General features: G+C 46.3%; 1 protein-coding gene across 2 annotated transcripts in view; it reads left to right on the plus strand.

Moving 5' to 3' along the window:
* Positions 1-17,436, plus strand: part of BMPR1A (bone morphogenetic protein receptor type 1A) — a 595,030-nt gene that overhangs the window by 560,035 nt on the left and 17,559 nt on the right. For both annotated transcript variants that reach the window (XM_069610776.1, XM_069610777.1), the window contains exons 11-12: positions 8,234-8,409; positions 15,150-15,280. In XM_069610776.1, coding sequence (XP_069466877.1) covers positions 8,234-8,409; positions 15,150-15,280 — 307 coding nt within the window. The remainder of the gene's footprint in view (positions 1-8,233; positions 8,410-15,149; positions 15,281-17,436) is intronic.

A 17,436-nucleotide genomic window follows, 5' to 3' on the forward strand; every position in this document is an offset into this window, starting at 1 on the left:
TTGGATGTCTCATTCGAGATAGGGACCAGACAGGTCCAGTGAGAGCAAAGCAGCAGCCAGCATGGCAGGGTTCCTCTAGCAATGTCCTTGTGGACGTAGGAGATATGCATATCCTGGTAGCCCCTGTTGGGAGAAGGTGGTGGTGGAGGCTAGAAATTGGAATTGCCAGGAGGAATAGAATCATTGTGATTAGTGGGACCCTTTTGCCAAGGTCTGTCAGGTTTGGTAGGGCATTGCTGGATGAGATGCCCCGTCTGTTTACAATATCTGCAGAACAGTTTTCCTGGCAGTCGTTGCTGGCAGGCAAAAATGGGTGTGCAACAGTGTTGTGGCTGGTTGCCCTGGTGAAAAGCAGCAGGAGTTGGTTGGGCATATGCTTGGCATGAGGTACCCGGGCGTCCCAGGGCCCTCAGGCAGTTTTCTGTTGCACATGATGTATTTGCAAAGCCATGAGGCGGGTGGCACCATTTTGCTCCTAGCGTTTGAGCTTGTCATAGAATTGTTGAGCTGCTTGCAGTGCTTTTTCAGTAGATTCAGCTTGCTACCCAATCTGAAAATTTGGAATATTGTTTGAAATTTCAGGAAGGAGACTATTCACAAAATGAGAAACAAATGCAGGTTTAGCTTGTTCACCAGTTTACAATACCAGAGTATTTAGTAAAACAGTCAGTCAATCTAGGTAAGTAGTCGGAGGGGGATACAGACTGGTTTTGCTTGTAAACAGCGATCTTTGGCCAGTCAGATTTGACAGGATATTACTCTTTCAGCACGGTAAGTGCAGTAATATTAGCATTAATAGCCTCACTTTCTGCCAGTGTGTCAGGCCATTGTAGTTTGTCCATAATTTGTTCCTATAGTCTCCTTGAGCACAGCTCACAGGAGTTGTTTAAAGTGTCTAATGGTGGGATCATAACCGGCAATCACCTTGTTCAAATGTTCTATGAAAACAGTAGGGTTGTCGGGCAACGTGGGGAATTGTTGTGCCATATGGTACAAGTCAGTGGAGCTCCAGGGAGTGTGAATTCACATAGGTACAGCATTGTATTGTGCTGAAGCCGGGTCTGCTACAGTGAGTGATCGCGAAGTAGTGGAAGGGCGACTTGTGTTCCCGGCTGTGAGGGCGTTGGTGTTGGGTGTGAGCAGAGGGGGTGGCGGAAGCTAGAGGTTTAGCTTTGGTGGTAGAACGTAAAAGATGAAGTGGGTGTAGGGGGTAATGTGGGAGCCAGAGGAGGGCTTAGGGTTGGTGGGTGCTGGTGGCTGTGAATGGGGTGGCATAGCAGCTCGCTGTGGCGTGGGGGGGTCCCTCTAGTGCGCATTATGTGGTGTGCAGGCACTCAGTCGAGAATGGTGGAAGTTCACCTAACAGGTCAACATGTGGCCCGGTAGGGGCTTCTGAAGGGAAGTCTTTAACAGTGTCTGCAGAAACACTTGGGTGGAGGCCTGTTTTGTAAGTGTTGTTACTGTTTGGCTGGCCGGCCGGCCGGCCTTGGTAGAATGCTTGTATTGTTTGATTTCTTTCTCCATCCTAACCTGTTCCTAAGCGATCTAGTCTGACTGTCACATATTCTGATCATTCATTCATTGTACCAGGCCAAATAGGCTGACCAATGACCATCAGACACCTTAGACTTCCTTAGTTACAAAGCCCTGCACAAGACAACAAGATGATCCGCATGAAATGAGCTCTCAACTGGCCACTGAATTTCCTTTTGCGCCAGAGTCAAAACATTCCATTCTTTCCAAAATGTACAGGTGAACGCCCCATATGTTGAAAACATGAAGGCATTGGACCCTATTGCAGGTATGAGTGGTGTTTCGGATAGCTTGGAGCCCATCGCTAAGAATAGGAGTTAAAAGAGCAGGGAGAAACAAAGGGAACTGGGCCTGCAGGCAGTGCAGGTCAAGAGGGGTGATGCAAGCAACCTCCCAGCAATTGGTATTTACTGGTGGTGACAGCGTAAAGACAAACCGGATAGGTCATACAGAAGGGGAGACGGGATCAAGCAAGGATTGATGGAGGTTGCAGAATATAAAATAAGACACAAGATGTACTAGAGGAACCGCCTCGGATTTAGCTCAACAATAAGACTCTATACTTAACTCCCGAAAGGCCAAACACCATCAGTATCGCCTCTTCAGTTGAAACAAGAACACGGATATAGACCCGAAAGCTCTGAGTGTTGCAGTAGATAAGGTAATGAAGGGTGGCCACTCAAGAAAATGTGGTTATAATTTTCTTTTGGTCAATCAAGGCCTCCCACGAGCATGGTAGTTAAGCATGTCTGTATGTCTGTGCCCTAATTTGTCAGTAGCATGGACCGGGTGCTGGTGAATAGTAGCACAAAATCTTGACTCCCTGCAATAAAGCCCAAAAATTAAACACACTGTCAATTCATCAACCAAAAAAATTACAATGACAAGTAAACCCAAGGGAATATGGAAATCCCCACAACATGGCAGGCCTGCAGGTAGCAATTTAAAGACTTGGGCATAGGCCAAGGAAATGTGTGCTAATGGCATACCACAGCAACCCTCTGGGTGGCAAAGGCAAGCCACGGCGTGGAGAAAGTAAAAAAAACACAGCGGTGGAGGACAAACACAAGGCAACAGAATCAGCTGCGACAATAGAAACGGCAGCCCCAGGAATGCATAATCTTACAGCAACGGCATGCTGAGAAAGAACTCTTAATAGACAACCAGGGATAAATACATTGGAACCTGCGGCCAGTCCTGGATACCACGCAACAACCTACCTAGACCCCCTAATCTGTACACCCACACGTCACAAATCATGGCAATGTGGCGGCACACATTAACCACGGGTGCAGTGATTTTGAAACACATTCAATCTGGAGACCATAGCATGTCCCAATTGGATGCAAACCAAAAATGGACCATGAGACGTGACATCATACGGGGGCCATAGGCCTGAATCACAAGAAAACGGAATGAGGATCAAACCGTGTGATCAAACGGAACAGCAACATAAATGGTTAAACCTAGGATGACTGACCGAAAATAGAAATCAAAACATCACTGGTAAAAGTATGAAGAAAAAAAATAAACAGCAGCAGCCATTTTAACATATGAACTACGATACCCAGATTAAAACTACTGAATAGAACTACAGACTGCAATCTGTAGTGCAGTGCTTGTCTTTATCTTTGTTTTATTTTAAACAATGGCTTTGACGAGGGCTATGACAGGCACCATGCCTGTGCTTTCCGTGTCTGCAGGGAACGGCTCTGATACAGGGAAGAGGGGTAGTCGTGGGCTTTGGCACCCTGTCAGTGTTTCTGTGACTGCAGGGACCTGCTCTGTTAGAATATGGGAAATCTTGTTTTGTTTTTTTACTTGTCTGCCAATATCACTGTACACAGACATGTAACCCTAATGGTCTCTGAGAGCTGGCACACAAAATACCTACATACAGGAAAACCTGCAGCACTAATTTCATTTGTGGGGACTCCATTTGAGCTCCACACTGGAGTCTGCAACGCCGCGCCTATGACAACCCTTAGAAGCTTTACAGACAGTGTACACATTTAATGTGACAGAGCACAACTACACATTTAAAACAAAAATAACCAGAGTAGCCTTATACTTACTTGCAGACAAATGCAAAATATACCAGAGGGTGTAGATGGAGTGACAGTGCATACATGACATGGCAAATCAACATTTAGTCAAAATATAGTGCAATGCCGAAAAAAACTGTGACACACAGCAGCAGAGCTTAACCTTCTACTGACACTTTTCAGGCAAACTAATGCTTTGAAAGGTCAATCCCTGGCTATATGAAAGTCAGTGTAGGAGTGGATTCAAAGTCTTATGATGCAGCAGAATAGCAAAAGTTCCTAAGGATACTTTTAGTCTCTAGGAAAAGTTACTTGGAGAAATAACACAAGGGGATATCCTACAAATGGACTCCCGAAAAGGGACACAAGCTGGCAGCTTGGCTCAGAGGTAGAGTGGACACCCTGGACACCTTCACACACTCCAGTCACTCTGGAGCAACTTCTTGGTTCAATGTAAGTTATACATAACCTGGATAGGAATCCTTGCCCAGGGCATGACCGAGGGCAGGACCGGGTTCAAGCCCTGTGCTTTCTCCGGCTTCAAGGGGTTCCGGGACTGCAGTACGCAGAGGCCTGTCGGTTCGCAGAGCGACAACACGAAGCAGCAGAGGACGACGCATGAGTTTTTCTGCTACCCCTCCTCTGTCCTCTCCTCTGACGCCAAGAATCGGTGACGTCAAGGTCGGGGAACACAGCTCGCCTGTGGGGGTGGGGAGTTGGCTCTGTTCCAGGACACCTGGAAGCATCTCTTCAGCAACCTGTGGATCCCGCCTGTGGTCTCCACGTGCTTCAGGCTTCCTCTTCCTTTGTCTCTATCATCCTCTCCTCTGTCAGATCGGGTCCCGGCTCTTTTACGGGAGGTCCTTTCACTCTTAGAGATGCAGGCTATGGAACCGGTTCCTCTTTTAGACAGTGGCTCCGGGTACTATTCCAGGATTTTTGTAGTACCCAAGAAAAACCAGGCTTGCCTGAGGGTTGTCCTGGACCTGTCATTTCTAAATCTGTCTTTACTGCTGGAATGCTTCAAGATGATTACTCCCACGATCATAGGTGAGTCAGTGTGCAGGGGACTGGTTGTGTTCTCTGGACCTCAGGTATGTGTCCTGCATGTTCCCACCTACCAATTGCATTGGAATTTTCTGCACTTCACGGTTATGTCGGACCACTTTCAGTACAATGTGTTGCCCTTTGGCCTTAACTCGGCCCCTCTTGTTTTCACAAAGTTGATGAATGCAGTGTCGGGCCTTCTCTGCTTGGAGGGCCATCATCTATACCCTTAGTTGGACGACTGGCTGGTGTGGGCGGGGTCACTCGAAGGGGTCATGCACTCCTTCCAGAGATTGGCAGGTTTCCTTCGTCCCCTGGGGCTCTCTCTCAACCAGAGGAAGTCATCTCAGGAACTGGTCTTCTTAGGAGTGTGTTGTAACACTAGGCCCAGTGTTTACTAGGCCAGAGAGGAATTTCCTATCCCTCTGCAAGGCGGTGGGACACTTGCTGGCCAACTAGACCACCTTGGCATGGTGGTTTCAACACATTCTGGGCCTTATTGCCTTCTGCATGCTCACTGTACAGCACGCTCGCCGCAAGATGAAGCGCTTCAGCTCCACCTGGCGGTCAATTGGGATCAGGAGCCCCGGTCTCACTCGGACAGGGTCCCAATACCACTGCTCATACTGCCTGATCTTAGCTGGTGGCTGATGGATGGCAATGTTTCAGTGGGAGCGCCCTTCAACCGCCTGGAGCCTACCCTAGTGGTGACAACTGACTCCTCTGTTTCAGGCTGGAGGGCTACTCTGGATGGCTATGATTCATGGAGCATGGTCCAGGACAGAAGCCCTCCTGCAGATCAATCTGCTCGAGCACAGGTCAGCGGGCTTTGTCTTCAAGGTGTTTTTGCCCTTCATCAGGGACAGATCTGTTCTGATCAGGATGGACAATTCTAGGATATTTCACGTGAACAAGCCGGGTGGCACCTGTTCCGCCCTCCTCTGCATGGAGGCGGTATCGATCTGGAAATGGACCCTGACTGATGGGATTTGGATTTCAGCAGTCCACAACCTGGGGGACAGCGATGCAGAAGCGGATCAGCTGAACCGCTTGGGGTTCAACACCTATGAGTGGGAGTTGCGCACCGACTCCTTGTTGCACCTGGTCCAGCGTTAGGTGTTCGTGGACCTAGATTTGTTTGCATCCCTTCTGAATTCCAAGTGCCCCCAGTTTGCTTCATGGGCAGGATGAGGGTCGTAGGTCTCTGGGAGATGCCTTCCAGATTTGTTGGCATGGCTGCAGGTGTTATGCATTCCCACCCCCCCCCCCCCCGCCCGCCCCCCTCTACTCCAACGGACCCTACAAGTTCTGGGCTTCGTTGGGTTGCAGTCTCATCCTCATTGCCTCCATTGGTCTTTGAGAGCTTGGTTTTCAGATCTGCTGCAGCTGTGCTCCCAGGGGCCCGTCCACCTTTCTATCTCCAGCAGGGAATTCCTGACGCAGCAGGGTGGGCTGATGGAGCATCCAGACCAGGCCAAGCTGGTGCTAAAGGCCTGGTTCCTGACCAGCTGAGGCTTCAACATGCTCAATTTTCAGATGACACCTGAGACATGATTAAGGATTCCAGAAGGCCCTCGACTTGGTCCCAGTATGAGTAAATGGACTAGGTTCTGCTGCACAAGCCTTTTACGAGCTGATGACCTTTGTAGTCCACGTTTCACAACAAGGTCATCTTGCACCACACTAACCCAAACTTCTTGCCCAAGGTGGTCTCTTCGTTTCCTCTGAATCAGAAGATCTGCCACCAGTGTTCTTTTCGAATCCACAGTCTGAGGCAAAGAAGGCCCTGCATTCCTTGGACCTCAAGGTGGTCCTAAAGTTTTCTCTCTCAAACGAAATCCTTCAGGAAGTTCGAGGCATTGTTTGTGACTTTTCGGGGGCTCCTCCCCTGGCTCTCAAGCTTCTAAGGCTTCCATCGCCCGTTGGATGGTCCAGGCCATTTCAGAGGCATACATGGCCATGGCAGACCTGTTCCTGAGGGGATTCATGCCCATGAGGTCAGAGGCAAGGCCATGGCCTTCGCGGATTAGAGACATGCTTCTTGGGATGTAATCAGCATGGCGGCTTCTTGGGCCACTCAGTCTGCCTTCTGTAGGCACTACTCTCTGGAACACCAGCTCCAGGCGCAATGCCGAGTTTGGTCAGACTGTTCTGTTCTAAAGAGCCTTTTTGCTTCATCCTAGATATGAGGCAGGTTAACACAGCTACTCCCTTATGTTCTTGTTCAATAGAATCACCAACAAGGATGGAGGAAAGGGGACAGGATCTTGAGTAATTCCGTAGTGTACACTTAGTCCACTTTACTCCATATGTCCAACCACCTTCCCTCACTAATATGCCAATGGCTAATATGTAATAATCGTTGCCAGGTAGCTAAGCGTCCAATGTGTTTGAAGGGGACTGAGATGAGGTGCCGAAGGGCGCGGCCTCGGTTGGGGCATTACCAAGCCAGAGGCTGCACCCGCGCTCTATACTAAATTTAAAGGGGAAACTCAATTTTTCGCTGCCAATAGTTCCGGTGCCGTCCCCATTTTGGGGGAACGCCCACAAGGAGTAAGCAAAGGGGCACTAAGGAATACAAGTACTCTAATCACTAAGGTGAGTAGCTTTTAATTTCTTGCACGTCCTCTTTGCAACTGCTATTTCAAGTCATTCACCCTTCAGCATATTTCCATGCAACCCATAAACCATTTCCTCTCAATTTAACCCTCCTTGTAAAAGGACCTTTATGGTAATCAAAAAACAAGCAGCATTTGTGCTCCCAGGGAAATTACACTTTGCATCGAAGAACCCAATCCAGCCATAAAAACCAAACAAATGACTTTCTATGTAGTTCTGACATTCAGCCCTCTGCAGTGTTATAAAATGTGTCCCTAAGCAGAACACTTTCTACCTCCTTCCTGGCCTAGGTGATGCAGATCTCCAAACCGGACAAAAAACCCATTCCTGCGCATCCAGGAGCTCTGCGGCCTATTAAATCTCCAAGTAGATAAAACCTTCTGCAATGTCTCCACAATACACCCCATATTTCCCAATGCCCGAAATGTGTGTGCAATCTACAGCATTATTGAATTCCCACATTTTAGTTGCCCCTTTAATGAACTACTCCTGCATAAAGCTCCCCACTACTTCTCAGCGCAAAGAAAGTACAATGCTCAGTACATTGTATCTTTGCCACTGCTACTCACGTTGCTGCCTACTGTGACTCTAAAATGTTTCCAACAAAAATGCAAAGTGACACTAATTTAATTTCTTCTAACTACATGGACTATGTATTTGCAACATTGCAGCTAACCCAACCAGACTGTAGCTTAGTATAATTTACACAGTGTGAACCTCTCCGTGTTGGGACCCAAACGTCTACCTCAACATATGCTAGATTTAATAGTCAATTGGAGGTAGTAATGCACGCAAAGGGTTACTTTTGAAATATTGCTTGCACTGTGTATGCATAACCTTTGAGCAGTAATGTTCCATGCGAAATTTGCTGGTTATGGCTATTCCAGGTTTATACGCTTATTTATATTTATTAGTTATCGTTTTCTAAATGAAAATTAAATTGTTAACTTGCCCTGTTAACAAGTTCACTCACTTATGTGCCTCTGCAGTGATACAAACGAGGTGGATATCCCACAGAACACACGAGTTGGAACAAAGCGTTACATGGCACCAGAGGTTCTGGACGAAAGCCTGAACAAGAACCACTTCCAGGCCTACATCATGGCCGACATCTACAGCTTTGGCCTGATCATATGGGAGATGTCCCGACGATGCATCTCTGGTGGTATGTATGCTTTTCATCTGGACACTAGAACTCCCTTTCTAGTGCATTTGAATATGTAAGGTAGCAACTGAATGGGGGAGCCATATATCCAAGGAACATTGCTCTATTCTACATGGTTCATTAATATGGGAATGCTTGAAGTAACTACGTTTCCTAGTCTGTGGTGCCCTCTAGTGTCGAATTCCTACAACGCGTGTGTTGGAGGTTATCAGACCTTTATTATATCCCCACGAAGAAAGCAGAGTTCACGCATTGAACTCATGCTTGGGCACACAGTAAGTTGGAGAATGCCCCGTCGTGGTACTTTGGGGTCAGCGATTGGCTTCTTCAGCAAGTCTACCGTTTTGATTTATCAGCGAATTTGGTTTCTTTGGTAATTGGGCAATTATTGCATGTGCGGTTTGGGTCTGGTTCCCGGTCAAAGGGATGCATTTTGTAACTCCTTTCTCCACCATCTTGTATAGCGAGCACGTTGAATTTGGGCGCATGCGTCTCGTCTATGGAAAAGTTTGGGATCAGGTAGAGTTGCACTGGGCTGTTTTCCGACATTCTGCCAGATGAGCAACTAGCCTAAGCCAATCGACGTTTCCGATTCAACTTTGTTTTGTTACACACGCTGTGTAAAGCACACGACTATCTGCTTATGAGAGTGCTGAATTCCTGATCTGTGGTGTTGTGAAGTGATGAACCATCTAGGACCGTGGTCTTCAAACCTCTTTAGCCTGGGCCCCCATGAGCAAAATGTGGGCAGGCCAGGACCCCCTAAAAATTCCAATTGACAGTCCAAATGTCTATGAACTTTTGCGTGCCGTCGTCGCACCGTGCTCCCAGTATAATCCCAGGCTCCCCCTCATGCGCCCATCAGTCTGGACTCCCTCAGCCCATTCCTAGCCAGTCACTGGGCTCTCCCCAACCCATCTCGCTACAGACCCTGGGCTCTCCCCATCCTGTACTATGAAATTAACGTTTTGCACCATATGGCCCTTATTAATCACCTATATATAAAAAAAAGTTCTGAAGTGGCTGCTGGCGACATCAAGGTACAATATAAAATTTACAAATGTTTGAACGGAATGAATAATTTAATAAATGTCTCTCCCTTTCCAATGCACTAACATGCAGTTTTTACGAACCTAAACTGACCTGATTAAACACGTAGTGATAAAGCCCACAGTTTTGGTTTTTGTGTGGAAAGAGATGGGCCTTTGCAGGCACTACCTAACAGTGGTATCATTCCATATGAGTGTGACAGCTGGCTAATTGTGAGAGTACCTGAGCATATGCATGGCAGTGGTTGGTAAACTAATAGCTATACGAGCTAACAGTGGCTTTGCCAAAGCTTTTTTGTTTGGCATTTTCGTGACAAACAAAATTATCAAAGCAGATTTCTATTTTTTTTAAAGCTTTGAAAAAATCTAGGCCTGAGAATTTAAAAAAAAGAACACAGAAAATAGGAATCCCTAAATATGTTTGATCAAGCATATGAAGGTGGGTATCCTGTAGAAAGACTATTACGGATGCAAATCCCTTCGATTGTTCAGCAATCACCCTCTTTTTATGGTGCTCCTCAAATCATCTGCATTTTACATAACACACTGAACTAATGTCATGGTTTAATAGAACATGTAAGATCCAATGCCCAATAGTGTAGAGAGCTCCAATACTATATGTTGTGGCCGTTATACTATATGCTACATCTGTTCTTCAGCATGCAATGTATTAAGGATGTCTATCAGGCGATGCACACCTTAGTCTTGGCCTAGTATGCGGTGCACGATTGAAATGCTTATGTTTTTGTTAGATTCAATATTGAGATGGTACACCACTTATATCACACCCCCTTTCAAATACCCTGGGTCACAATGGACCATGATCCAGGCTGGTTGGTAAAATACAATATTTATTTATTTGAAAATTAAAAGAAATCATACACTTTTTAATATGGGGCAGCAATCACTAAATGGGGTGATGAGAACAATAGGAATGTAAGCAATGCACTTAGTTTTAACCTTCTATTGACACATCAACAAAACACCAGGGAATAGGAGCACTTTTTGATTTTAGATAAGATAGCACATGAGTTTGAATTTCCCCCTGCAAGATTCCCTCAACCCACAAGTAATTAATTCTAACTGGATAAACGGAAACAGCAGGTAATCAGGAATGACAAAGGGGAAACCAAATTGAAATCTGACCTTCCCTCCCCAAACAAGAGAGAAAAACGGATTTTAAACCCTGGCAATGCTAAAAATGACACTCGGAAATGGATGAATAAAATAATGGATGTGTGCAAAAACCTTGAAACAAATAGTTCTTCACTAAAGCAACAATGTAAAGGTACTAACAATCACAAACAATGGATTAGCAAAAGCATACAGTTCGAAAAGTGAGTGGAAGTTTTAAAACGGATTGCAGCAAATTACACGTTGGAAACTTTGCAAACTTTGCAATTCCCGCCTGAAATTACCAAAAGGGTTTTTAATAAAAACGGGTGAAATATTGTAAATATAGATCATAGGTGCAATATGGAAGTGAAATTAGGTCTCTAGCTGGTGAATTGAGTGAGTTATGCAAGATCTAGAAAGGTGTGTTTTGAGTGAAATGGAGCAGTGGGAAAGGAAATCAGTTTTGACAAGAACAGTTTTACTTTGCACTAGAGTATTCAGGCTAGGCCAACAAAGAGGGACACAGTAAGCTTTGGGGTTGATTCACGAGTTCAACCCCAGCTCCCCAGCACCCACCCTGGCGGAACCAGTCTGATCACTTGAAATAGGATTCATAGTTTAGGATTTACACAAGGCAGAATTACTACAGAGATGGCGCTAGCACTAGAAATCAATGGCAGGGTGGCAAGAATGATTGTGGCAGTTTGGCAAGTTATCGGGGTAAAGATAGGATGACTTAGAGAGTGGTATGAGGACAAAGCCAAGATAGGCTATGGGTTTAGGTGGGGGTGGCAATTGATACTCGATCCACTTTTTATTTTTTAGATTTTGGAGAGTCGGCGTTCTGGTCACCACACGGATCTGGTCTAACAAAGGGCAGCCAGACAAAATCAGCGGGACAGGATCAGCTGGGCGGTTCTGGTTACTGGGTAGCACTTCTGGAGTGGCAATTATGGTCACTGGATACTACAGGTTAGCTGGATGGCAGGATTGCAGCAAGCAGTGAGTGGCAGCAGCATGCAGCGAGTGGGATCAGAATGCTTCACAAATTTGGGAATTTTAGTGGTTTTCAGATTTGAGGCCTTACTGGGAATGGGACCAGCAATGCTTGGGTTTTGCAATGGACCCTGGAGCAGGATCAGCAATGTTTGGCCTTGTAGTTGGAGTCTGGATCTGGAAGATGATTGGTACAGGAACGCAGCGTTGGAAATCAGGAAGAGTGTGTGCCTGTAGAGTCTTGTCAGGGACCCTGATTTATAATGCTTAGTGACATCAAAGTATAGGCTGGGCCAGGTTAACTAAGCTCGCCCCTAAACTACTTGGATTGGGCAGGGGTGCTAGTCTCCGCCTTGCTCTCAACTGGTTGGATTTCCAAGGGAATGATGTCAGGTTTATGAGGTGAGTTTTACAATGTCCAAAAACTCCCACATTTACTTTACTCTAATCGGATTTTACCAAAAACCTACATTTACACACTTGCCATCTCTTAGTAAATTATACACACAGGTTACATATTATGGAGCATGAGTGTTCTCAGTTGCAGAAGGGAGTCACTAGGATCTAGTGACCAACAGACAGTGTCGGACTAGGTTCTTAAGTAGCAAATGTCAGAGTTCCTAAGGAAGACTGGACAACAGGTGAGTACTTTACTTCTAGAGTTAGTAGAGGGCCCAGGGGTTCGCAGAAGACACCCTAGCAGGTCTCTAGCAGTGGGACTGGGTGCACTGGACGAGAGGCCTCCCCTTCACAGAAAACACCCCACAGCTACACAGAAATCCTAAGAGACTTAAGGTAACTACATACCCAAGTCAACACCGTACCTCAGCATTGAAGAAGATTTTGCAGCAGGAGGACTTCAGGATTTGCAGCCAGAAACCCGGTCAGTGGATCCCTGACGGAAAACAAGACTTCAGAAGGAACTTTGCCACAGGGATCAGTGGAGAAGTGTAGAAGGATCTAGGCAAGGTTTTCTTCGTGGCTGAATGCGGTTCTGCGGAATTGGTGCCTTCTAGGAGCACGGAAGAAGACAGAAAATCGCGATTGAATTCTCATCATTACAAAGGTCCAGCACTCTGAGGTGACTTTTCAGACTCGATACGTGTCTCTGGAGATACACCAGCATGCCCACGAAGTTTCAGCGAGGTTCAAAAGTCGTAAAACCGTGCACGAACGATGGCTCGAGGACCCAGGGTATTGGGGTAATGCAGCCCTGCAAAGTCGCAGCAATGTGTCGGATGGCTAAAAAGGCAGGTCTTCATGAGTCTAGTGGGTCTCACCAGGCTCTGGGTCGTTGTTTTCTGAATCCCCAGGTCGATTGGAAGGAAGGGCTACAGCAGATTCCGGTTACACAGCAGGCTCTCTGGTCGCTGGAAATCATTTCAGCCGCTTTTCCTTCATCCTCTTCGGTTCCAGTGGTCGACTTGTCTTCAGCTTCCGGGTTTGCAGTATTCAACAGGAACTACAGCACAACTTCTGCATTCTCTCCCTGCATTTTACAACAAGGGGCGGTCTGGTTGTGCAATCAGGACAGCCAGCCCCCACTGGGATTCGTCCCCATTCAAGCAAGGAGGAAGACAAAGGGCTGCTGAGTTTGGGACTCCTCCCTCGCTTCCTGCCTTCACAGACAGAATAGAGCCTGGGCGAGGAGTTCAGGGACTCTTGCTGAAGATAAAAATCACAGAAATGAATTTCCCACCCTGGATGTCAGGGTAAGGAACAAGAAAGGACAAGAAACACTAAAATGGCTAAAAAGAAGGCAGGAGCCATTTTGGTAAAATGAACACCCTTGGGTGTTTTCACTGCAGCTGTGGTAAATGTGCACCAAATTAATACATAGTATCATTGCCACCAGCCATTGAAGGTAAGCTTGTCCCTGTAACAGAATTGTTAGTTTCAGTGTGAAAAGGGGATACATTGTATCTCCCCAGCAGTCCCCATAAGGTGGGATTTGCTGGTTTCACCAAATAAAATGTAAAAGGGATCCAAAGATCCTTTCTACCCTTGGGAACTGAAGTTCTCTTAAGGTTAGCCAGAGCAAGTTAAAAGTGGGGCCCCTACGGCAACCCAGCAACAACAGGCACTTATTGCCAAAAAGTTGTTAGAGGATAACTTTAAAAAGACACTATGGAGAGTCAATAAAAATGACACCCATATGAAGAGTAAAAGATTCTGAGAGTGTGGAAAAAGGTTCCCACTCAGAGGTATTAAGGACACATATACCACTAGTAAAGCAAAAAGTTCTGGGGTTCACCCGGGTCAGGGAGATTTACCATTTCTATGAAAATCTCACCCAACACCACCTATAGATTAGTGCATACATTCACCAGGTTCTACTTTGTCGACAGATTCTGCAGAAGAGTCTAGAGTCGACCAATCGTTTCTGCAGACCCTTTTAGCGTGACGTTAGTAGGCCTCCAGTGGTAAGTTAAGCTGGGAGCTTCCCTCCGCCTATGTATATTGTTAGAATACTGCTTTGTAATTTATTCACAGCATGTGTATCTATGAAAGATCCAATGCTGGAGAAGGTATAAGTTACTTACCTTTAACGGTTCTGAGCATTGGTATATTTCATAGATTCACATGCGACCCTCCCACCTACCCCGCATGGCTCATCTTTTGGCTCTTACTGCCACTCGCGTTTGCTTGCCAAAATCTGAAGATGGCAGACAGGGGAGGAGCTAAACTGTGGGCGGTTTGACCCAAAATGACTAATAGAGCACACATTTTTCAGTTCATGTATAATATGCTCTGTTACCGAGGATTCCAAGCCTGACTGGGAATATTCACAGCATGTGAATTTATGAAAGATACCATTGCTGGAGAACCAGAGTTACAGGTAAGTAACGTATTCCATTTGCATACATGCCAACTCCTATCTAGTGAAAGGTGAGCAAGCCAGGATATTATGTAGTGTTTTTTTTTTTGTAAACTTAGAAAGATACATCCCCCAGTTAGACGAGCAATCTTCTATTGTCACAGTCAGCTTCTTCCGGTTATGATGTGCTTACTGTGGTTTTTCTTTATCACACAGCCGCAAATGGCCTTTCCAGTTTAATATTTTGTAGTAGGAACAATCTACCTCTGTCCAGTGCCGGACCTGGACAAAGATATATTAAAGTATAGGAATATTTGGGTGCAACACTTGACGGAGCTCAAGCTTTCACTTGCTTGAGAAGGCCATACAGCCCTATTTTAATTCCTTTGAATTCTGGAGCTTGCAGTTTTCCTAAATCAAAAATGGCATCAGAAAAACTGAGTCCAGAATTTAAATGGTTTAAAAAACAGTGTTGACCTCACATAAAATGAGGGAAAACTTGAGAGCCCTGCCATCATTTTTTAAAACTTCTTGTTGAGAGAAGTTTTGTTCTGAAGCAGTCACTCCACATACTTATGCAGCATTCGTTTAACTTCTTTTAATGAAAGAATGAAACCAGAAAAGTTAAATCCCATGTGGGGAATAGTAATGTGTGTCAACATGTCCTAATAATGAGGCTATGCTTCCATATGTTTTCCGTTTCACTAGTTTTACAAAAAATGGAATGATCAATTGTGTGTCCTTCTCTGCTCTTGTCACAGGCATTGTTGAAGAATACCAGCTGCCATATTATGACATGGTTCCGAGTGACCCCTCCTATGAAGATATGCGAGAAGTCGTGTGTGTGAAATCTCTGCGCCCCATTGTTTCGAACAGATGGAATAGTGATGAAGTAAGTGTACACATAAACAGTACCCACTAGTCACAGGGAGGTGGGGCATAGGGGAAAGCAGTCTAGTCAAAATATAGCCCCCGCCTCCATTGCCAATTTTCTGAGCAAGGTTTTGGGAATGTTATCCTTATGCCCATGAGCTTAGTTTCTGATGTGGATTGGGGACCTGGAGGGGAGGGCAGTCACACTGCCTTGATTTCAAACACATTCTGCTTCAAAGTACTGTTGTATGGTTGGGAGGGGGGCATTTGTCTATTTGTTATTTGAATGACTGGCTTGGACTTTGTAAATGTGCATTTTATATGTTTATACCAGCTTAACTACCCGGCTTCGCCCGCGATTTCAATTCTCAGATTTTTTTCTCTCTCAGTATGTTGTTCAGCAGCACTAATTCTCAACAGCAAGTCGTGTTTCAGTTTCATCATGCACAAATTCTCTTCAGGTTCTTCTGCACTCATTGTTCAGTCCGAAAGCAGATTGAATTCTGTCCACTTCATGGTCTTGAGATCTTCCTTCTTCAGAATGTTGATCCTGTTTCAGCTTTTGATGTTTTGTTTTGATTTTGGTGGGATTACATACTGCTCTTTTTTTCGTGGCATTTCTGTAAAAATATATTTCTCCAGCATGGCGTCTGGCATGCATTCACATGCTCATGAATATTCCCCATCGTCGGGCTGGGAATCCTCGGTAAAAGAAAAAATAATTTCAGTTTTGTTTCTGAACTTTCTCCTAATAACCAATCACTGGTCTCTGGGTCATACTGCCCCCAGCCAATGACTGCCCTCTACCTAAGACCCTCCTCTGACAGCCATCTTCAGATTTTTACTGCACGTTCAAGTGTTCAAATTCCTCATGCTTAGCTCTCGAGCTTTTACTGCCTAGTTTTGTCTAGCTGGGCATTTGCCGCTTCCATGATCTCATCCACGGCCTCCATCAAAACTTAGCGGACCCGTGGGGCAGATGGGAGGACTGTGGCATGTCTTTCAACCCTTCGTCTCACGTCACTGTTTTCCTCATGCTTAGCTCTAGAGCTTTTACTGCGTGTTGCATTTTTTTCAAAGAGTGAACGGCAGGTTGACGAGGAACCCGAGGGCACCACGCCTCTGCCGACGCTCCCGCCGCAGCCGATGCCACCTCCGGCGGACAGGTTGGGAAACATTGTGCTGGCGCTGCACAGAGTTAAGGACAAGGTTGCCCTTACCTCCGGTGGATGATCCAGTGGCACCCGGACTGTCGGAGTCCTCCGAACAAGCGGAGGCGAGTCCATCCGCCCCCACCCTTCCATCCTTCACCTCCATCCCCTCCACCGAGGGATGAGACTGAGACTGAGACGACGTTGGGACAGATCTCCCATCGCCCCCTCCCCGGGCTTCCCCTTGCGACGAAATTGGCTCATTTTGCACCATGATCGCCAGGGCCTCAGAACTCTTCCAACTATGCCCCGAAGAGCAGAAGGAGGGATTCCTTTATCAACAACGAGAGGCCAAGAGGAAGACCGTATTCTCAGTTCCGCTGTTGGAGGACATCTGGGACGAGGGACTGTCTTTACTCCTACGTCCCGTCCCCTTTACTCCATACTTATGGGACATCTCTCCGTCCTGTGGGAAGGGACCGGAGCACTTTGTAAAAAGCATCCAAAAATGTTTTAAAAAATGTTTCCTTCCTCTCTTCCTTGCGCGGGGCCCAGCACGCGGCCGTAACCCCGCCCACCTTGCCTCCGCATCGCCCATAAGTCCTTTTCTCTGTTCGTTCGGGACAGGAAGCACTTGCATCCGCTGAAGTTTTTCTTCCCTTTTTCCTCTCTGGCTCTCGCTAGCAATCGTGTACTAGTCCGTCTGTCGTTCAAACTAGACTTTCCAGATTGTTCATCGTGTCACCGTCATTTCGCGAGGGCGGATCCCCATCCTCTTTGTTTAGTGTTTGGGTCCAGATCACCATTGGGACTCCTGTTTTTACTGTGACTCCCTTTCGGTCCGGGCACTTCAATGTCGTTTGGAGCTCTGGGCGGAGGTGTTCCGTCAAACTCCTCCTTCGCATTTACAGGTGTTCGACAAAAAGAAACACCCGGTAAGTTCTTTACTTTTCAGAGCACCCCGGCCGGGGGGGATACCTTTCCAGGTTCCTCCTGGGCTGGGAGGGGCGTTGATCGCTCTGTT

This window comes from Ambystoma mexicanum, chromosome 8, assembly GCF_040938575.1.
Source record: "Ambystoma mexicanum isolate Mex_15411 chromosome 8, UKY_AmexF1_1, whole genome shotgun sequence".
NCBI lineage: Eukaryota > Metazoa > Chordata > Amphibia > Caudata > Ambystomatidae > Ambystoma > Ambystoma mexicanum.